General features: G+C 40.5%; 2 protein-coding genes across 2 annotated transcripts; one reads left to right on the top strand and one right to left on the bottom strand.

The window, feature by feature from the left end:
- Positions 1-1,625: 1,625 nt before the first annotated feature.
- On the top strand, positions 1,626-17,987 carry esrra (estrogen related receptor alpha). The gene is given in 7 exon segments (NM_001079288.1): positions 1,626-1,908; positions 10,308-10,619; positions 11,104-11,220; positions 12,136-12,261; positions 13,411-13,578; positions 15,179-15,448; positions 16,517-17,987. Coding segments are annotated over 6 exon segments (1,227 nt in total). The 5' UTR covers positions 1,626-1,908; positions 10,308-10,321; the 3' UTR covers positions 16,765-17,987.
- Positions 17,988-18,052: 65 nt separating this feature from the next.
- On the bottom strand, positions 18,053-22,177 carry trmt112 (tRNA methyltransferase subunit 11-2). Its single transcript, NM_001016673.2, has 4 exons — positions 22,074-22,177; positions 20,771-20,872; positions 19,374-19,466; positions 18,053-18,236 (listed from the first exon to the last, which is right to left on the bottom strand). The coding sequence occupies exons 1-4, from the start codon at positions 22,146-22,148 to the stop codon at positions 18,135-18,137; spliced, it is 372 nt and encodes a 123-aa protein (NP_001016673.1). The 5' UTR covers positions 22,149-22,177; the 3' UTR covers positions 18,053-18,134.
- Between the last annotated feature and the right edge of the window lie 1,230 nt (positions 22,178-23,407).

The following is a 23,407-nucleotide window of genomic DNA, read 5'->3' as shown; positions in this document are numbered from 1 at the left end:
GCCATTGCATAGGACAGAATGAGAGGGTAATATGCATTGTAAAACTTTATTATTTCTCTTACTTTCCCTCTAAACGACAACCTTTAGTCTCCTCTTTTCTGTTTACTATCATTCACAGGCAGACTGCAGCACTCCAAATGCCAAGGCACCTTATTCACATTGCAATTTGAGTGCTGCAGTTTGCTTGTGAATGATAGTTTAACTACACCCAGGCTTTGCACCTGTCCACATCACCCACTTTTTCCCTGCCCTGATTTCATAGTTAAAAAAATAATATTTATAGCTAGAACCTGGAAAATATGAAATTCCTGATCTTTCACTGCTAACAAGGGAAATCTATTCCTGCTTAACTGCACTTATATCTGGGTATATTTCTGGTCTTTGTATCTCTGATTTTTCTCTTTGCAAAGGGGCAGTCTATTCTCCTGGTGTCCCACACAAATGGAATGTGTCCAGACTTACACGGTCTCACCCAGTCCCGATTTTTCAAACCCAAACTGGTATAGTGGCAAAACTTGACGGTCAAGTCCTAGTGAAGTGGATCCTCCCATGATCCATCTGTGCTTTTTTATGAGCTGAAAAACTGTATTTAGGGTTCTGCTTTTCTGGAAATGTAATATGTGACTTATTACAGCAGCGAGAACTGCCTGTGATGTGCTGAGAATAGAGGTCATTTGAAGGACATGGTACAGTAGGTGTCTGTCAATGGCTGGCTCACATAAGCCAAATAGTTGTATGACAGACACATTGGATCAGCTGTAGCCTCTCCCCAAGGTCACAGGCACGGTAAGTCGGAGCCAGGGGCTCTCATTCTGGCACAGGGAGAGAGAGGGTACCAGCACAGGCTATGGTGGACCCTTTCCCACAATCCCAAGGTAACCTTCAAGGTCATCATCCAACTCCCAATAATATAATAGGACATGCAGAAGGGAATGTGGCACATACCCTCCTATACACCAGCAGCCTAAATAGCCCACAGCATTGCACATGTACATAAACTGGCGCATCAGAAGAAAATGTTATATCAAGAACCAATGATTTTCTATCTACAGCTGCCAAATGTTGCACAAATACAACTCCAGCAGCCTGTGTAAGTTCTGACTCACTAAGTGCTAATTAAGCACTATGCAATTCAGCAGTTCATGAAGTAGTAATGCCTGTTATATGGCTCTCATGCCTAATTGCCAGAATCAGACATAGGAACCACAACCCTCGTAGGACTACAATTCCCAGAATCCCAAGTAGTACTGAGAGTTATAGTTTAACATACACCGAAGGCTGCCTGTACCAGCTATAAGAAATAAGCAAGTGATCAGCGGCTTATAGGCACCTTGTTATAGATATCGCTGCTGCTGGGCTCCGCTATGAATAGAAATAGGCTGCAGCGCGTAATGGACTGACTTTCCCCACCGGCCGCCCAGCAGAAGCGAGCCCCCTCAGGCTGACTGGCTGCCTATGCAAAGCGCCTACTGTGTCGGCAACGAGTAAAGCCCCGCCCTTTCATGCTTGTCACTGGAGAGGCGGGGCCAGTGTAGGAAGTGTGTGTGTGTGTGTGTGTGTGAGTGTGTCACACCGTGTGTGAGAGCTCTGTGTCCTCTGCTGTGTCCTACAGCCGGCTCTGTCATCTTACTCACACACACACACATATACACACAGTGCTGCAAACACACAACACTCACTACTGCCGAGCAGCACTCGCACTTCCTTCACTCCAAGGGGACACAACAAAGCTGCGGGGGTGACACTCACATTGTCACACATATGTACACAGGAACAGCACCCGCATAGACAGCATTCTTCTACAGATATTTCTACATATACACACTTACATATTGTATCCATACATTCAGGACTCTGTGACTCTGGGCCCCCGGGACCCCCAACAGAATATGACAACAGGACCCTGATGTGAGTATTTACAGTTATATATATATATATATATATATGGCACTGGGTTATAGCTTTGTATATACTCCACTTACTTTCCTCAGCAGAGTTGTGTGTATGTTTGTGTGTAAGGAATTCATTAGGTGTATAGTTACATACAGTGGATATGTATCTATAGCAAATCAGTGCAGTGTAACTTTGTAACATAAATGATTTGCTATTACACATGTGTGAAGGCTAGAATATAAGAATACATTCAAATAATGTCACATAAGAAGGTTTGTGGAGCCCTGGAGCAGATTGGGGGGCTATAAAAATCCCTTGGAGGGTCCTGGCCCTGTCTTAAATATTTCCTGATATGTAAATATGCCTATAGAACCTCCCATATACTCTATTTCCACTCTGTTATTGCTAGGTGAAAATAGCAGTTCAGGTCCTATATAATATGTATGTGTATTTTACTAAAATGTCAATATATATATATATATATATATATATATGTAGTGTAATACACCTATAACTGGCCAAGCCTACCCCTATATGATCACAAGGAGCATAATAACATAAATAAGTTCACATTTCTCAGGCATGTATTGAACGTGTCCATCATTATAATACATATATGGGTGTCTTTAGTCTGTGGTCTCCAGAGCTTGCACTCTTATTTCAGTTGAGAAGAAGTGCATTGACTTTGAACCAAGGTCACAGAGAGTTGACAGCTGAACTCAGATGAGGGGTCAGTGTTACAGTTGTACGCAGCCTGCTGCTCGCTGGTTCTATTTCATCAGTTCCCACAGGTCTTACATATACACACTTATGGTATTTTTGTTTATATACACCTCTGTTATTTATATTTTCAGTACAAAAATCTTGTTAAATCTACCACTCGTCTCCACTCACCTGTCTGATTTGATCCATTATCACCATGATATTCCACTCTTTTTAATTATGACATGCTTCGCTGTGTGCTTTTTATACATTCAGTGTGGCCTAAAAGAGGTTTTGCTGTTCTATAGCTTAACAGTATTTGTATTCTTGAATAGTGTTTGAAACTTGTTATGCAGGGGATTTTGCAAGATGTGTGTTACTGCTCATAGAGCTTGCAGTGTAATAACTGGCTCTGAGAGAAAGTGATTAGTCTTTACCCCTCATGAACATCATCCTGTGAATGCAAATCATATTGCCCATTGCCTTGCAGTGCTTTTTTATTGCAGTTGCTTGGTTCCTGACACACCATGTAATCTAACAGCAAGCTTCCCAAATAGTTGCTGTGTACTGTAACTTTGGTCTGACCAAGTCTGCAACTCGGCAATCACATCTTGATATCTAGTTTATCCTCATGACCTTGTTGCAAAATCAGTATGGCCATAGATAGATAGATTCTTCCAGGTAGAGCTGATTTTTGCATTTCTTTAAAACAATGGACAACCAATTTGCAGGTAACTAACTACAACAGCATGATATCTCTGTCCATCACATTGGATTTAATCAAACTTGATTTAATTGATAATGGTAAAATAGGTGTAACCTCACAAATGTGCAGGAGGCATGCATTTAAAAAAATAAATAAATAGCATACTCCACATTTTAATCTCCATCTCCCTGTGTGATGTTGCCCGAAAAATGCGTTCCGATAAAAGTCCTGGTTACATTTTTGCACAATAGACTTTGCAGGACATGTAGCCAGATGACTTTATTCATATTGAAGTCAATAGGGTTGCAACATTTCTCGTAAAATGTTTCAAAAGGCTAAGTATGACATTTTCATGAGATTCTAATGCAAATTACTAACTTGATAGAATAAAAGGAACCTGGTCATATGTTTAATTTTATACAGTGCTTTTTGTTTTTCCACAATGGTGTGCAGGTGTTTAATACAATGGGGTTGGTTAAATGAGGTCTCAAATATTATTATTTACTCTTGCATACTAGTAAATTATACTGAAAAGCTAGAGATAGATGACCTGATTTTCTGATATCACATGGACTTACCGCAAGCTGGTGATCCCTTATTGCACAATATGGCCACATAATTGGATGTACTTCTTGGGTCTTGTGATAGCTAGAAAATGCAGCAGTGAGCATATTCAAGTTATACTGCAATTGTATCGACAGGTTCAGCATGATTTCCATGACAGCCTATGGCTGAGGGCACATGGCGCCTATGATCCAGTTCTCCCAGCCCTGTGTTTTTCCTTCCGTCTAAGAGAAGTAGATCCGCTTCCCTTAGCTGCTCTGTGTGCCTGCACTCAGGGCTGCCATCAGAAACTTTGGGGCCCCACACAAGTTATGTATATGGGGCCCCCATGAACACAAGCACACAGTACCAACATTTTACCCACTCCCCTTGTGTGTGCAATATAAACAGCAGTAAGGTGCAGAAGTTTAGGGGCCCAATGATATTGGTGTGGGGCCGAATAACCAGTCAGTAGTAGTTCATAAGAATTGTTAAAATAATTAATGTGCGAATAAGTCAGTATTTTAATTGGGGTGTCAGTGGAGTTTATATGTAAGTTATGTAAGTTTCTTTAAAAAAACTCAAGCTTTTGCATAAGTTATGTAAATTACATATGTTAAGTGTAGGGGCCCAATGATGTTGCTGTGGGGCCCAATAACTAGTCATTCTCCTCCTGCAAAGTTGACATAGAATAGTTAATAGATCCCAATATAAACAGCTGATGTTACTCTTTAAAAGCAGCTCATATAGTCTAAACTAATAATTAATGTCAACTACATGGGGACAGTGGAATTTACCTTTGTTTTTTTTATTTTTTGGGGGTCAGTGGGGTTTGTCCCAGCAAAACTTCTCTGCATTGTCTTTTTCTTGATATGCAAGTTACTTAGTTTTCTAAGCAGTTATTGCGGAAATTATGTAAATTGCTTAACTTTATACGTAATAAAGCAATTTGTGTAACTTTCGCAACATGACCGGGCCCCCTTACAAAAGACTTCACAGGGCTGGCAAAATTATACCCCCTTTTCCCCCCGATGGCGACTCTGCCTGCACTGAAAACTACAGTATCCGCGTGAGTGCAGGCACGGTGTGTAGTACGGCCTGAAAAATGCAAAAGCAGCCGTTGTCATGCCAACCTATGCTCTGCCCCGTGTGCTCGCACTCTAGTGGAAGCTGTACTTTTCAGAGCAGGCACACTTTAGCTGCATTTTCGGTGGATATCGGCTAAATGTGCCTGCAACCGAGCGTATTCAATTCATTTGGGTACAGGCATAGGTAGGAGCGTATGGAGCATATTTTCTGCAAGCGTTTTTCGGCTTGCCAAAAATATGCGCCAAACGCCACTTGTGGCATTAGCCTAAAGCTAGACAATATCAGGCTGATCACTACAGTAGGGATAGAGGCTGTTGGGGCAAGGACCCCATTCGGCAAGATTTTTAAACCTAAACAATCATACATGGGCAGATAAGGTGCTGAACTGAAGGGGCAAAATTAGCAACTAAAATCTGTCCAAGTATTTAGATTAGGCTCTAGGGTATATAACCATAATAGCAGGGTATGTAGTCACATCAAAGATTGTGGTACAAACGGAAAAATATATGTTGGAGTACATTACAGTAGTTACTACAGTACTATACATTGGTCCTAAAGCAACACTGTTCCAAAAGTGCCTTTTAATTTTACTACCCCCACACTCAGGATCTGTGCTCAGTGAGTTAGGAAATTAGAGAGCTAAAAGGGAAAGAGGCGCAGGTCAGAGGTCAGACTGACCAATCTACACTTACTCATCCGTCACTATATTTCTGTCTTGCTGTATATCCTTATTGGCCATTCATCTCCTGCTGCCTACCTGTTAGCTTCACATTATCCACTATTCACCCCTTATCTTTGCTTTCCTAGAAAGTCGTCAGCTAATGTTACGTGCACAGTACATGCTGCCCTGTCCTAAGGTTACCCAGTGACTTGAGAAATCAGGGCCCTTCTAACCAATCCACATTGCTGGGCTGCTCTGATTGCATTTAAATGATTTTTGCTGAATTTCCATGAATTGCCCATATTTTTCCCATGATCTGGTAGCCTTACCCTAACCCCACTTGCCCTGCCTTACACAAACGTTTCTGGCGCTGTGTGTCAACAAACAAGGGGCTGCTGCTGATGATCTGTTCTCTGTCCTGTACAGCCTGGGGTTATTGCAAAACCTGTCTGACTAAAATGTGTATGTGTGTATGATGTTTAAACAGATCAAAGGTCACACCATCTCTGTCTTGTTGTCTTTCTTGCCAGCTACTCACTTTTCTTTCTTTCTACCTACTTGTCACTCTGTGCAGTCTGCCCCAAGTATTCTTTACCCAAAGGTGTTACATTTGTTTCTTGTCTCATTGTCTTTGTAGCACTAAGGGCTCTGGCACACGAGGGAGATTAGTCGCCTGCGACAAATCTCCCTTGTTGCGGGCGACTAATCTCCCCGATATGACATCCCACCAGGGAAAATGTAAATCGCCAGTGGGATGGCATACGCAGGGCCGCGATTTGCGGAAATTGCCTAAGTTGCATCGAGAGGCAACTTCGCTGATCGCGCAGCCGCGTATGCCATCCCACCGGCGATTTACATTTTCACCAGTGGGATGTCATATCGGGGAGATAAGTCACCCACAACAAGGGAGATTTGTCATGGGCGACTAATCTCCCTCGTGTGCCAGAGGGTGGCCATACACGGTAAGATTTGCTCATTTGGCAAGGCATGGCCAAGCTGCCAAGTCAGTCTTAAGGACCCGAATTGGCAGCTGAAAACTGCCCCTGTATGGCCACCTTAAGTTGATACATTGTGTTGACTAAAGGTGGCCATAGACGGGCCAATTTTAGCTGCCAATATCAGTCCAGTAGACCAATTTGGCAGCTTATCTGCCCCTATATGGGCACCGGCGGGCCTTCCCGACCAACATCTGGGAGGAAATCAGGCAGATCTTGATCGGGTAGGTTTGATTTTTATGACGGTGCCTATGCCCACCGTTATAATTCAGCCATTTGGCCCTAGGGTGAAATGATCGAATAAACCTGATATCGCCCACCCATAGGTGGGCACATTGGGAGAAGATCCGCTCGTTTGGCGACCTTCTTGTGCCAGCTTCACTTTTTGTAGTTTGTGCAACCCTTTACTTTATCTTTGGCCCAGAATGTTATAAAACAGGATTGAGCAATTTAAGGCCCTGCAGATGATTCTGGAATATGATGCCCAGCAGCCCCTGGTAGCTATGAGTTTTAGTTCTGCAGCATCTGTATGTGATCGGATTAGCCACTGATGTATAGCCACCTTTAGGCTCTTACTAGGTGCTGATATGATGTCACCAACTGGACGTCTTCAGAGCGGTGGCTGATTTATTGGTTCTTTTGATCCCACATGGATTTAAAAGGGCCAGTGTTTATGAGGTCTGATGGATAAAAATTCCCCCTAGTGGGTTTTCCTTCCTGGCACAAAGTCTATATTTTATATAAGGAATGTATGTTTGGTGTACTCGGAGCCACAGAAAGCTTGCATTAATGCAAGATGTACCCTCTGCAACAACCACCAATGTCACTATCTACATAAAGGAACATTTTTGGATAAATGCATGTGATCCTATGTTAGACTTTATTTCTTTAATGTAGGATAATGTCACTTTAGGGCGAGGTTGCACAAAGCATTTATTCACTTCTCCCAGCCCTGCTCTTTTCTGCCACGCTGAGAGAAGCAGATGCACTTCTGTACGCTCCTCTGTGTGCCTATTTTAAAGGCTATGGCAACTGCCTGACTGTGGGCACACAGCGCGGAGCAGTGGTCGCGTCTGGAAAACGTGAAAGCGGACGTTTTCCAGGCCAACCTCTTCTCTCTGGTGAGAAGCAAGTGGCCTGTACATTTTTGTCTGTTTTGTTTCAGTGGAGCAAGCGGTTATCTTCTTATGCCAGAGGTCAGCAGATGAAAGACTACAGATTTATTGGGATTATCTATTTCTCATATTTGTATTACAAACCAATAGTAAACTTGTGGGACCAATTCAGCTTGTGCAGGGGTCCCCAACCTTTTATACATGAGCGCCACATTCAAATGGAAAAAATGTTGGGGAGCAACACAAGAATGAAAAAGGTTCCTGGGGTTGTCAAATAAGAGCTATGATCGGCTATTTGGTAGCCTCTACGTAAACTGGCAGCCTACAGGGCACTCTGTTTGGCAGTACCCCGGGTTTTTATGCAACCAAAACTTGCCTCCAAGCCAGGAATTCAAAAATTAGCAGCTGCTTTGAGGCCACTGTGAGCAACATCCAAGGGGTTGGAGAGCAACATGTTGCTCCCGAGCCACTGGTTGGGGATCAGCTTGGAGCTGGTTTATCTTTTCAGTCTTACACCAACATTGCACAGTTCTGGGCTTAATTAGTGTTGGCCTGTAGGGTCTAAATGCATAGTGTCCATACAGTTAGCATTGATTGGATTCATTTTACATTGCATTACTTTAAAATTAAATGTGTTTTCTGTTAATAAATTTTTCTATTGTTGTATAGTTTAAACAATCCCTTTTCTTTCTTTTGCCCTCAATGTAAACTTGCATAAATGAAGCAAAAGCTGACCTTCAACAGTGCTAATGTAAACAAGTTAGTAAAATCATTTCACTTGTATATGAAAGCACAGGTTATTATATTTACTAATCTATATGTATCTTGTGTGACTGGGAACTAAAGAGAGACCTGAGATATCATAGATCCCTGCAGCTTCAGTTGCAATGTATACCTGCCAATTAGCTCTGCATTGTTTCCAAGGCTGTTTACAGATAGAATGGTCGCTGTACATAAGTATATAGTTACCTGGGCTGTAGTGGCCATCTATGACTGTTGTAAATAGCCTCTATTTACATTACTGTAATGTTTTACAATGTTTACCATAGAAATGTGTGGCCAGAGAGCTTTAAATTCCCATGGCAGCATACAGTTAGTTAGTTCTCCTATACCTAGAGGCTTCCAAGTGTTCATACTTATAACATTTGGACATCAAAAGAATAACAGGTGCGATGTTTGCTCCAGGTTGAATAACCCATAGCAACCAATCTGTAGGTAGTATTTACAGGCCTGCTTTAAAATGTTGCTTGCCCGCTGTGGGTTACTTGACCTAGGGCCAACATTGTTCCTATTATTATATTGCTTTAAATATTGCTCAGAAAAGCCCTTAATTAGCTGGTACTCTAAATGAGAAAATTATATGTGTCACATTCTCCCTAATACTTTCAGAATCAACCACAAACTGTGCAGCAGCGTATAGACAGACTCTCATAGGGACAACTTTGTAAAATACCATTCAAAATGTATTGTTCTCAGATAATAAAGACAAAATACACCCATGTGTACCCTACGCTAAATATTTCTTTGTGCAGGAGATCCTGTCTCTGTAGATACAAAGAGGTTTAAACAGTGTTATAGTTTCCAGCCTTTTTATTATGCATGTATTAAAAAAAAAATCCTATACCCAAGCCAGAGTCAATATGCAAAGGGATGGTTATAAATATAATAACAAACACATTGGTACTTAGTGTATATATATATAAATATATATATATATATATATATATATATATGGAGCAAGAGATAAATGGAAAGTGTCTAGGTAAGAATAGTGAGACATTAGTGTTTCTGAATTGTTCATGAATGGAAAATAATTGTCCATATTATTATAACTATATAAGTTATATTGATTTTTCTTTTAAGTAAGTAAAGTTTTGCTACCGTTCTCTTTCACCGTAGTAGTTTTATTATTGGTGGTGGAGGCAACTTGTTGGCTCTGTCTGCTGCCTGGGGATTCCTGTTGCTAGAGTGTCACTTACACAAGGAAGATCATTGACCAGCAGACTCATGTCTCACCATTTTTGTCCCGGTGCAACCTTCTGACTCAGTATTTCACAAGCAGTTAAGCATAAGCTTGCTACACCAGGAAAAGTAATTGTTTAAAGATAGTATTAGTGAAATGTTACAAGAATAAAAAAAATGTTTCCTGGTGGTTATTTATATATTTATATAATGTTTTTAGAGAACCTCCTTATCTGTGTGTATACAGAAATAGCCCCCGCCCCCCAGCATTTAAGAGCCCAGCTTTCTTACATTACCCAGGGTCCCATCTGTAACAGGCCCTGAGTGCAGGTGATTAATTATGCATATGATTTTTGTAATTAGCTTAATGTTTATTTAGACACAATGAATTGCTGTGGATACGTGTGGTCTGTAGCAGAGTTTTTTCATCCAGGCCTTGGTTATTAAGCCTTTATGAATTGCTCTGGATGTGTTTATATGGTTTGTACCAGAGGTTTTTATCTCCAGGTCTTGGCCACCAGGCCCTTGAGGATTATTTTACTAAAAACTTGCTCTTTCATATATACTCAGTCATTGCATAGACTACATGTGTATTTTGTTCTTTGCATTAATGCCACTACTACATGTGCTTTTATTTGCAGAGTTGTTGTACACAATGTCTTCTCGTGACAGACGCCCAGATCTTTGCATCAAGGCTGAACCAGGGACACCAGAAAGCATTGGGCGTCGGAGTCCAAGTGGCTCCAGTGACAGTAGCGGTCATGGACCAGACCCTCCAGGGCAACGCTGCTGCAGAGATGAGGAGCAAGATGATGTTTCAGGCCGTGGAAAATATGTCCTGAACTCCATTCCCAAACGTCTTTGCCTGGTGTGTGGAGATGTGGCATCAGGCTATCACTATGGTGTTGCCTCATGTGAGGCATGCAAAGCCTTCTTCAAGCGCACCATCCAAGGTGAGAGTCAGACACCTTTATTGTGATACTTAGCAGCCTGGGAAACAAGTTAATATATACAGCGTACAGGTATAGTTATCCAGAAACCTCAGTATTACAGGAAGGCCATATCTCATAGACACAATTTTAATCAAATAAATCAAATTTTAATAATGGGGTAACTGTATAATTAATCCTTATTGGGGCAAAACAATTCTGTTGGGTTTAATGTTTAAGTTGTTTTTTTTTAGTAGTATGGTGATCCAAATTATGGAAAACCCCAGGTCCTGAGCATTCTGGATAACAGGTGCGATACCTGTGCTATAAATTTAGCTAGTGTTTGTTGAATGTTAATTATCCTTAAATAGCTAGTAAAGTTTTTGGGAAAAGATCCCATTTTAATGTAAATCAATTCTAGAGAAAGAAAATATTGCTGTAAAACCCAGTTTATTTTTATTGTTTGCTTGACACTTTCCCTTTATGCGGTTCCCTATACCTATCTCAGGCAATATCGAGTACAGCTGCCCAGCCAGCAATGAGTGTGAAATTACCAAGAGACGTCGAAAGGCATGTCAAGCTTGCCGCTTCACCAAGTGCCTTCGCGTGGGCATGCTAAAAGAAGGTAAGTGGGCATTATGGCTATCAGTTCATGGAAAAGTAAGCATGATGGCACAGGTTATCGACCATATAGAGAAAATTGCACAGTTCCAATATCCGATTGACCAGCAGGCCTGTCAATTAACCAGAGACGCCTCTTGAATATTATCAGCGTTGTGCCATGCATTATCTTTATACATTGCACTTGTGGACTTTAATGTGAAGAACACACTCATGAACAAGCAATAAATAAAGACTTGTGCTGACAGACTAATTTACACCTGGGCAGTAAACCACAGTAACCAATCAGTGATTTTTTTTTGCCAGCTACAGGTAGAGAAATGAAAGCAAACATTTAATTGGTTTGCCCAGTGTTGCTAAATGAGCTTGTTCAGCCTATTGAAATTGGGTGAGATTGGGTGACCCGGCACATATTTTCAAGGGTGCACGGTCACCTGGTCTCACCCTCCTGGCAATAATATCCACATGCCCAGATTTTTCAATTGCTCATAGACTCCAGGTAGCATTAATATGTTACATAAACTACATCTGAAAGTGATCCAGACATGCAATAGATTATAGGTTCTGGAGGTTTTTCGCTGTGTGGCCTTAGATGTACGGTGCATTTTGGCAGTTTACTTATCCTCATTTTAGAATTTGCATTACCCTTCCTGTAATCCTAATATTTCCCAACATCTGCATTAGCAACATATGTGAGCTATCTATCCCCACACTTTCTGCTTTTTCTTGTATTTCTTGAGCATTCGGGACTTTAAATTCTCCCAAGCAGTTTAGCCAGGCAGTTTTTTCTAAATTCATTGATCCAGTCTCTCCTTTTTATTGGTGACTCTGCTTATCTTTGAACAGAATCTTGCAGCACTACTGTTTCCTGGTGCTCAGTGCCCTCTTTACCATTGGTCCCTTCTGTTTAACTGTTTAGGGGTGCGCTTGGACCGTGTCAGAGGAGGGCGTCAGAAATACAAGAGGAGACCAGAAGGAGAGATTCTCCAGTACACGTCTGGTGGGCCGGCTCAGCAAGCCAGTGCAACCGTGGTGAAGAAGCAAAGTAAGGCTGCCTGTACATACTCCTATCCAGTGCCTCGTGCCTGCACATATTCCCTTCTTTTCTGTTCTTATATGCACATTAAGCCAGTGATCCCCAACCAGTGGCTCAGGAGCAACATGTTGCTCCCAGTGGCCCCAAAGCACATGGTAATTGTTTTAATTTCTGACTTGGAGGCAAGTTTCAGATGCATAAAGACCAAGAGTACTGGCAAACAGCTTTGGATACATGAATCTGGCATTCTGACTCTTAAACCAAGTTCTAATCTCGCTGCATAGATTGAATCTGGATTACACAGGGGCTTCTCAGATCACTTTTGCAGTTTAGATAATTTTGAGTTTTTTTAGTGGTTCCTGAGATTGAAAATAGTGAAATCATGCCCTATTTGTATTTGTTCATTTGTTTATATGCACATAGTGTGTGTCCTTTCTCTTTGCATATGCAGAAACATAGGGTTTTGGTGAGCCCTTAACTTGATCAGGCTAGTATTTCCTTGCCAGAGGTTGAGCAGCACTAAGCTGCTTTTGTGTATGAGTGCTTAGGTCAGACTTGTTGATTTAGAATTTTTTTTGCTCCTAACCTATATATCCAGACTTTTCCCTAATATACCTCTATGTATGTGCCTTCTTTTCTGGTCACTGTTTTTAAGATTTCACCCACCATTCTGCAAAACAGTACCCAGGGGATTGTGAAACCACAAAACATACCTAGTTTTAAAATCAAGACTGCTTCATGCTGCTTTGATGTTAAGGGTAGATAGAAATTGAACCCTGTATAAGCAAATCACCAAGTGTCAGTTGATCTAACTGCCAGGTTAGAAGCAAATTCCAGTTTGCCTCAAAGATAATTCATGATTCCAGAATGGCAGCAAAAGGAATCCTTTATTTGGCACACTACATTATGTTTTGTACTCACTAATATCTGCCTTGCTAAAAAAAAACACACCCTTCTCTTATTGCTGACTTAACAAATTGATGTTCGCTGTGTCCTTATCTTATGCAACATTTTCCCTGGGCAGTACAGTAGGGCTAGGGCCTGTTTGTCATGCTGTTTTACAGACAAGGCTATTTTTAACTTACTCTTGGGTTTTGGCACAGCTGAATATTTGTTTTGCCTCTTACTTACTTCCTTTACTATTACTTCTTTTGCCAGCTCCAGTGAATGCAGTTGTCTCACACCTGCTGGTTGCAGAGCCGGACAAGTTGTTTGCTATGCCAGACCCAGCACTTCCTGATGGCTATTTGAAATCCATGAGCACTCTGTGTGACCTTGCTGATCGTGAAATCGTCATCATTATTAGCTGGGCCAAGAACATCCCAGGTATGAGATCACAAAAGTGCTTTGAGAGTATTTGTGGCATCAGCAGTCTGTATGTATGTAAGAAAAACTGTCCTTGGATAGTATATCAAGCATGCCCTCAATATCTAGTATGCTGAAAATAGGGGCCTCATATAAAAATTAAGTATTCTATTTGCAATTTATTAGGAATTTATAAGAAGTCGCCACCTTAAAGGGACATTTCACCTTTAAGTTAGTGCTTATATTTTTTGGAATAGTTTTTAACAATGATCCCCAACCAGTGGCTCAGGGGCAACATGTTGCTCCCAGTGTCCCTAAAGAAGGTGCCCACTTTAAAAATCTCTGGCTTGAAGACAAGTCTTAGAAGCACAAATACATGGTTTTAATCCAAGTAGAGCCTCCTGTAGGCCAGCAGTCAACATGGGGCTACCAAATGGCCAATCACAGCCCTTATTTTGCATCCTTAAGGAACTTTTTTCGTGCTTGTGTGGCTCCCCCATTTTACATGTGAGTTTGGCTCACAATTAAAACAGATTGGGGATCCCTGCTCTATAAGATTTCAGTTTTAGTTGGTCTTCATGTTTTGTAATTCCCTGAATTATTTGCCTTCCATTCTGCTTCCATTTCTATTTATTACTTATCATTCTATTTATTAATTATTCATTCTATTCAGGCCAGCTCCTATTACACTCCCAGTCTCTCAGTGAAAGCACTGCCTGGTTGCTAGGGTATATTGGACCCTAGCAACCAGATAGCTGACAAAATTCCTAATCAGAAAGCTGCTGAATAAAAAGCTGCAAGATGTCAAATACAAAGAAAAAAAAAGTTTAAGACCAATTGAAAATTGTCTCAGACCATTCCTGTCTAAATTAATAAAAAATGAATAGAAAGTTAATTTAAAAGTTAACTGTGCCTTTAAAATATAAGTATGCTGCCAACAGTGGTATTCTAATTCTAATTCTAATACAATTTCAGGTTGGTTTTAGTTTGTTTCAATGACCATTTGGCAGCACTTTATTCCTGAGCTGCACTGGTGGAGGCACAAAGGCTTCTCACCACCCTCCCCCTAACTTGCATGTCATTTCCAGTTGCAGGCAGTGCTGTATTCATCCGGAAAGTGGCAGTCAATTGGTTAATGAAAGTAGTTTGTTCCCCTTTTCTTTGAAGTTTATTTTTAAAGCAATAGGCAGAATGCAATTTCCCATAATCCCTATTTATCATTTTAATTCTAAAGCTGGCCATACACCCACCGATGAGTACGATATTCGGTGTGTGTATGGCGGCTTGACGAGGCGACCAATATCGCAAAAGACTGCGGATATCGATCGACTCGTCGATCGGGCGGGTTAAAAGATGGCGCCTGAGCAAAATCTACGTTCAGGGCTGATTCGGCAGAAGGAGGTAGAATTCCTATTGTTTCTACCACCATATCTAATGATTCAGCCCTGAACGTCAGTGGAGGGTGGGAACGAACTTTGTGTGACCAATGGTGTATATGGCCACCTTAAGGCAAACTTACCCTTTAAGGTTGTTGCTGATTTTATCCCTATTTAATGTACTGGCACAAATGGTCTCCATGTAAGTAGGTCTTTCACTAAAAAATTTCTGTTCATTTTCTTAGGATTCTCCTCCCTTTCCCTCTCGGACCAGATGAGTCTCTTGCAGAGCGTCTGGATGGAGGTTTTGCTGCTCGGAGTTGTTTTCCGCTCACTTCCATATGAAGATGAGGTTGTGTTTGCTGAAGATTTTGTGCTTGATGAGGAATCTTCTCGTTCTGCCCGTCTCACTGACCTCTGCTCCTGCATCCTGCACCTCGTCAGAAAGTATCGCACCCTGCGTGTGGAAAAGGAAGAGTATGTCATGCTGAAAGCTCTAACCCTTACTAACTCAGGTGAGCCAAACTCAGTGTAGGACAGTCTACTCTTCTGATGATTCCTTTGTCCTTGTCAGAAAGCAACATTTAAAAATGTTTTCACTTTTCTGACTCATTCATTGTGCAGTGTAAACAAAAGCAATTCTGGGAATTAATTTCTCAACCCTAATACATTTGTTGGTGAATTGTGCAGTGTAGAAAGCCAGCTCAGGGGGTGTCATTTCTTGGTCAGTGCATCACAGTATTTTAGGATGATTAAACCACTGGTACTATAGTTTAATTTGCAGATAAGATGCATGCTTTACACACTGAAAGTTTCCATTATGGAATATTTTCAAGATTTTTTACATTGTTGAGGCAGTGTCTGTTGATGGGAAGTCTGAACTCATATGCACATTGCAGGAAAGGATAGTGCAATAAAAAAGCCATAATCTGTATCTCTTCCTTATGTTTTTATACTATCACTAATGCAACAACAATACACCAAGTGTAGGAATATTAGAGGCCTGTGGAAAGTCAGTTTCATGGCCAGAGACAGCATGTGATTGCTTTTTATTCTCCCTGACATTAAGTGATGTTTACTTAAAACCTCCTGTTTCAATGACATAGATTTAATATGACAAGTGAACATTTTCTGCTGAACCCCCACGGCCATCTTTCTACTGTGATCAGAAAAACAAATACCCCCATATGTAATAAAAGACACTAAATTTGCCCGGGAGCAGTAACCCATAGCAACCAACAACATGTTTGTTTTCCAGCAGGTGACCAGTAAATGCTACCTGCTATGGGTTACTGCTCTTGGGCAAACTTTTACGTGGTAGTCCCCACGTATGGTTCTTTGTAAATGAATTATAATAGAAGTGGAGATGCTCAGTCCGTAGATCCGGTACCTCACCGTAATGCTAGTACTGTAAGGATGTTCAGGCTTCTAGCAACTTCACAAAGGGATTAGACTATTAATAATCATTTATACATTAGGTCCCAATACAGTCTTCATGGAAGATTTGGAGGGCTATATAGAATGTGTATGTCATATGCAGAGCAGGAATGCAATGCGTTACATATATACCCTTCTCACCACAGATTCTGTGCACATTGAGGATCCAGATGCAGTTCTGCGGCTCCGTGATGCCCTGCAAGAAGCTCTCAGTGAATACGAATCCGGTCGTCACCCAGAGGAGCCCTGCAGGGATGGCAAGCTGCTTCTAACACTCCCACTACTGCGCCAGACAGCTGGTCGTGTCCTCCAGCATTTTCATGCGCTGCGAGAGGAGGGCGCTGTCCCCATGCACAAGCTATTTCTGGAGATGTTGGAGGCTATGATGGACTGATGTAAATCAGAGACTTTTTAGGAATATATAAACTTGCCCCAATAGTAATAAAGGGACAGTCTATTTAATGGGGTCACAAAAACCAAAACGTGCACTCTAAAGGATAAGAATGGACTGAGCAGGAGAAGAAAATCAGGGAATGTGCCTAATAGGCACTGCCCTGACAAAATATACCGAACAAAGATTTGGGCAGCATTGGTGGATGTGGCCACACAGAATGAATAGGATACAGCCATGAACAGAGTTGGCTGTATTTAGCAATAAGCCATATCAGAGTGGTTGGAGGGTAGTTATTTAATGCAGTTTATGTACATGGCCCTGAAAATTATAGCTACTAACCTCCAAACCATAACCCCCCCTTCATAAATGTTGGCACTGCTGAGTATGATATTGTTACTGTAGTTCAGGTACAACATCCCAACTTAATGTACAGGCCTTTAGTGTGACTTCATGCCAGTTTAAAGGATTTTTTAAAGTATAAATATTGTTTGCTCCTAATATATAAGACAATATATGTAAAGTTGTATTCTCTGAACCCCCTGCCCTACTTCATTGTCAAATTGTTATCCTGTGCAACCATAACCCCAGCTCATTTCTGTAAAACAAACATCAAGACTGCACTATACAACATGGTTGTAAAAACGTTATGCAATCTGACCACTAGATGTCACTACAGTAAGGTATAATCCGTGGAAACTTTATACTGCAATAAGTGCAAAGACCACCGAGTGTCACTGTACCAGGTCATAAAACAATTGCCAGAGGGTGAAATCATTGTATTATTATTATTATTTTTGTGTATAAGATAACAATCATTAGTATAATTGTGGAAAATGAAATGGGCAATAAGCCACATAAGGTATATGCCCACATTTCACAAAATAATGTTTTTTTTCTGCAGACCATTTAGCCAACAATGCACTTTTTTTCAGTAAAATTCTAATATTACTTTTAATTATCCCTTTTCCCTCTGTATTTCCACCACAATTTCCAGAGCCCAAGCCTGTGTTTATGTTTAATTAATTTAGGCATTGATTGCTGTATTCATTTTATTTCTATGATTTTATTTCTGTTCTCTGAAGCCACCATGAGCCCCACCTGTATATAAACCTATAGAATAATGTGGATATGTAATATACCTCATTGCTTATAAATATATTTAGATCCTTGTATACTGATAAGGCCCAATGGAGCCTGGACTGCAATAAACATCAGGGAGATTTCATGCTGTGTCTGTTAATTCACTATATGTGTTCTGTGCAGCACAACACACACAAGTGTACAGCAATAATCAAACAGAACATTTATTGAAACCACACACAAAATAACAGCTGGGTTATATATTTACATAAGTGGAAACATTGTGCTTATTAGGACTCTTCTTCATTAATTAACATATTGGGGATTCCTCTGGTGATAGGAAATTCTGTGCCGGATTCTGGACATTTCAATGCACCTTCAATGACCTCAACCTAGGAGACAAAAAGAATGTTATTTAGGAATATGACCAACTTTAGCCATCCCTTTACCTCCTCTTTTATGTTTATCTATTTAAAAAAAAAGTCAAAAAGTGAATTTAGCCCTCGGAAACTCTCCTGCCCTAAATATACATCATTTGGGATTTTGTTAATCATGTTTTGTTGCGGTAACAAATACCAGAAGATCCCTAGTCATTGTGGGTGCTGAGAATTGCTGCAATTAAAGAGGTTGTTCACCTTTAAGTTAACTTTTGGTAAATTATATAATGGCCTATTCCTAGCAACTTTTTTTTATTGCTCTTCATTTTTATTTCTTATAGTTTTTAAATTATTTGCCTTTTTCTACTTTTTTCAAAGCCAAAATCTATTGGTCGTTGAGGCTACAATTTTCTTGTCCTTGTTACTTTATTATTTATCTTTCTATTCTTCCCCCTCTGCTAATCATATTCCAGCCTCTCATGCAAACTACTGTCTGGTTGCTAGGCTAATTTGGACCCTGGGAACCAGTTAGGACATTTTGTAACATATTAAAATTAAACTATTTCTAGCAACATTGTAAATAGTCAAATTACTTGCCTTCCTCTTTTACATCTTTCCGGCTTTCAAATGGGGGTCATTGACCCTGGTAGCTAGAAGACTATCGCTTTGTGAGGCTACAATTTTATTATTGTTACTTTTTATTACTTATCTTTCTTTTCAGACCCCCTTTAATTCATATTCCAGTCTTTCATTCAAACTACTGCCTGGTTGCTAAGGTTATCAAGATCCTAGCAACCAGATAGCTGCTTAAATTCCAAACTGGAGAGTTGGTAAACAAAAAGCTAATTAACTGAAAAACCACAAATAATGATAAAATGAAGACAAATTGCTTCTCTTAGAATATCATTGTCTACATCATATTAAAACTTAATTTAAAGGTGAACAACCTCTTTATAATACTGGGCAAACCTTCCTTTGTATGTATTTTGACAACATTTTAGTGATTTACTGGTAGCGATTCTCAGCACAATGGCAAAGAATTTTTTTTCACTGCCCTAAAAAAGACATTTACGGTATAAAATGAAATTGGAGAGAAAATATTCTACACTACAAAATCAGTTCACATTTACTGGTGTTTGTAAGAACTATTACCTCCAATAATACGTGGTGAACTTTCTTCAAGAAATCTTCATTCTTTTCGTATCCTGTCTCCAACTCTCGGGGTAGATCTGAGCCATGCCCAAGCTATAAAGCAAATGAAACAGGAGGTGAGAGAGGCAGTAGATACATAGGTTGCATCTTTGCACTGAGTGTACAACTGGGTCCTCCTGTCATAGAAAGAGATAATGAGCATAGTACTCCTGTCTGTCACAGATATGCCATTAAAGCTGACCCAGCAGTGTGGTGTTAAAGTATGCTATAGAATAGCCAATTCTAACCAACTTTTCAATTGGTCTTTATAGTTTTTTAATTATTTGCCGCCTTCTTCTAACTCTTAGCAGTTTTCAAATGGGGGTCACCAACCCCAGCAACCACAAAACTATTGCTCTGTGAGGCTACAGGTTTATTGTTTTTGTTTATACTTAGTAAACTAAAGAGCTGCTGAGCAAAAAGTAATATAACTAAAAAACTACAGATACAAAATGAAGACTAACTGCAAATTGTCTCAGAATATTACTCTCTACATCATACTAAATGTTTACTCAAAGGTAAACAATGTATAAACACAATGTAGAGAATGTTTAATACATCTTTTTCCACAAGTGTGTTTATTTGCCTTTTTCTTAGATATAAATGGATTATAAATGCACTTCCTCAACATAACCTGCCAAAAACAACCATGCTATTGGGCAGGCTGCCATTTCTAATCACTGACCCATGCCGCAATCAGCATATGAGAGCACAAGATTTACTACATATCACAAGCGCTTAGAGATTTCTTTAATTATAATAATGGTCTAACCGCTGCACTTAAAAAAAATGAAAAGCTACCATATAACGTAACTCCCCCTGCCTGTGGGGGTGCAGCTTTAAGCAGAACCAAGACAAGTAGTATTGCTGCTGCACCCCCACCTGATCTATCCACAGGCTGCAACACACAACTAACCCCCACACCCAACCCACTTCCCCTGCTCAGTTTGGAGAGGCTCTCTGACACTTGTTCCTTCTGCTCCTTTCTGTTTGATCCTGCCCTTTGCCATTTGCTCCTCCTTAAATTGCACCCAGACAGGTGCTGCTTACCTCCTTGTTCCAGCCATTTCCTTCTGTATTGTCTATTCCCTTCCAGTGAAAATTTTCACTTTGATGAAAGAGTATCTTTGCCGCTAATGCCTTTACAACATAATCACTTGCAAGTATGCAATGTGCTTGCAGTTATTACACAAAAATGTGGGTGTGAAAGCTTTAATGAAATAATCACGCAGAAGCAATTTGCAGCAATTCATGGGGTTTTGCTGCTGCAACGTTGCTGCATTAGAAAATCACCATGTGTGACATTGCCCTTAGATCAACTAAGTGGAAAACACAGTCCCACAAAGGTTTGTACTCACACTCTCTGCGGCTTCCACAAGAGCGCCCCACTCCAGTTTAGGAATCATACGAGTCACAAAATCCTGATTGAAATCAACAGCACTAAGCTTGACCTCCTCTGCCTGTGGGAAAAAAAGACATTCTCATTAAATGGTAACATCTGAGTCAACTATTTGTGGTCTTTGTCATGTTAGCTTGTGCCACGTGTGCAGCCAGCCACCAGTTTTATTTATTTTGCCAGTCACTGTGCATTATTTATCACACATATATATTACCCTTTCTGCATTACCCAGTGGCTGGGGTGCCACCTCGTCCATCATGTTATGCTTGGGGGGCAGGTCACTGCCATGATTCTAAATATTTGCCTAACCTGTGAGTACACTGACAGGGTCCAGACAATTAGCATTAAAGTCAATGTAGGAGTGGCTGCCAGAGGTGAGCCCAACCCAGAGCCAAATAATGCACAGGCATTACCCTTTTCCTTATGGACCCAGATGAAATATGGCTGACAGCCTTGTAACCTTTGGAATTCAATTCCTAACCCAGTGCACACTATATGGACAAAAGTGCCTATCCAACATTTCATTCCTAAACCAACGGTATTAATATAAAGTTGGTCTTCACTGCTGCTTTACCTGCCTCTACTCTTCTGGGAAGGATTTCCACTAACTGCTAATACAGTGTTGGTAAGATTGCTTCCATCCAGGCACAGGGGCATGATGAGGTTGGTACTGATGCTGTGGATCAGGAATGATAATATAGATATGGGTTACAGTCAGCATTTCAATTTATCCCCCTGGTGCTCAGTTGGGATGAGGTCAGGACTCTGTATGAATGTTGCTTTGTGCCCAGGGGACATTATAATCGTGCGACAGGAAAGGGTCTCCCCGCAATCCCTTGCCACAAAGTAGGAAGCATTTAATTGTCACAAAGGTCATTGTGTGCTTTAGCCTTACGCTTTGATTTCAGCGGCACCAATGACCCTGCCAAACCCATTATTCCTTCTCCTTGGTGCCACTGTTACTAACAATAACTCAGATAGGAACAGCCGTAGTTTTTAATAAACGATGTAACCTACAAGGAGAGAGCACCCCAGTCTGTATTCCTTCATTAAACCAATACCACGGACTGATGAAGCAGATGACTGGCCCCAACATTGCTTTATTCTGTTTTATTATAAAGGGGATACAACGCCAGGGCTGTATCTACTACAGTTACTGCTACACAAATCCCATTTTGGCTGTACAACAGGGGTAGAGCCAATGAATACTAGTAAATGAAATATCAGTAAGTGACATGCAATGCACAAAGCGCAACAAATACCCGGATGAGTAGCGGGAAGCCCCGGGTCACCCCGGAAACGTGGCTTCGCAACATATTATGCGTCAGTAGCTTCATGGTCTTCGGTACCGCTAACCCACGTGTAACCCTCCGCAGCTCCTTCCTGGAATTCTACCTCAGTCCCCACCAACCAATGCCCTTATTCCGAAAAGCACCGCCCACTGTTCCCAGCTACCCCTAGCGACAGACTAACAGAACACCTCCCACCAATCGCTCCTAGGGAGCCGCCATATTCGCTGTGATTGCGCATGTACGCGGTAACGTCATTACGCTGGCGCTAGTGGGAGGAGCGATACTTGTAAACAAACATGGCTCCTTTTATATCGTGAAACATAAAAAACGGGAGACATAGATTTCAGTAATAAAATTGTGCTAAAGCGTTTCGTTTTGTTCTTTAACTTTTGTATTACGAGGTAAATGTTCTCTTTATTAACAATGATGTGTTCAAACCAATAACTACGGGTTGTTATAGATGATAGAAGAATTAGAGATTTGATTTTTTATATTATATTTCTGGATTTGTGTGATAGCTGCTTATTTAGAAATACAGCCTTGACACCCTGGTCATTATACAGCTAGCTTAGGTACTTAGGTACTGAAATGATGCTGTCCTGCAAGGGGCTTAAATCATAGGAAATGGCAGTATGACAGCCCAATTCACAAGCCACATTGGCTCACTTCATGATTTGCACTGATCCTGAATTTAGAAAAATAGATATTAATACTTTTAAAACATAGTCACACAATTGGATAATCACTAATAAGTGTATATCAAACCATACTGACTAAAAAAGCGATCTAAGTAAATAAAAGAGTGATCTAAGTAAACGTATGCTTCGATTGAACAAAAAAATGATCTCTTAAATATAGTTAATATTAAATTGCCATGTTTATCTTCCAAATGTGAAGGTGCACAAAAATGAATCCATTTGTGTTCACATGTTAAATATAAGTTGCTTTTCCTTATTACACATATTGTAATTCTGTGTATTTATAATAGCGAGATCCTGGCATTGTCACAAATTATTCATTTATATGTTACCCATGTAGGAGTAGCCCACAAGCTCAGTAAAACAAATGAAAGGCCATAGAATATTGGTGGGGAAGGGGGGTGGGGCTTGTGGTTAATCTTTATAAAAGCATTATTAAAATTACACCCAAGTTCATCCAAGAGTCACTAGTTATAAATATTGAATACAAATTTGAAAACCCTTATAAAAATAATATAACACACAATTTTTGTCATACAGTTCAAGAGCAACCCAAATGCTAATAGGCCAAAAACGCCTAAATGTCCTTAAGAATTTTAAGGGAAT

Source organism: Xenopus tropicalis, chromosome 4 (genome assembly GCF_000004195.4).
Source record: "Xenopus tropicalis strain Nigerian chromosome 4, UCB_Xtro_10.0, whole genome shotgun sequence".
In the NCBI taxonomy this organism is placed as follows: Eukaryota; Metazoa; Chordata; class Amphibia; order Anura; family Pipidae; genus Xenopus; species Xenopus tropicalis.
Note: the sequence above shows the minus strand (reverse complement) of the source record. Positions and strands in the feature narration are given on the sequence as shown.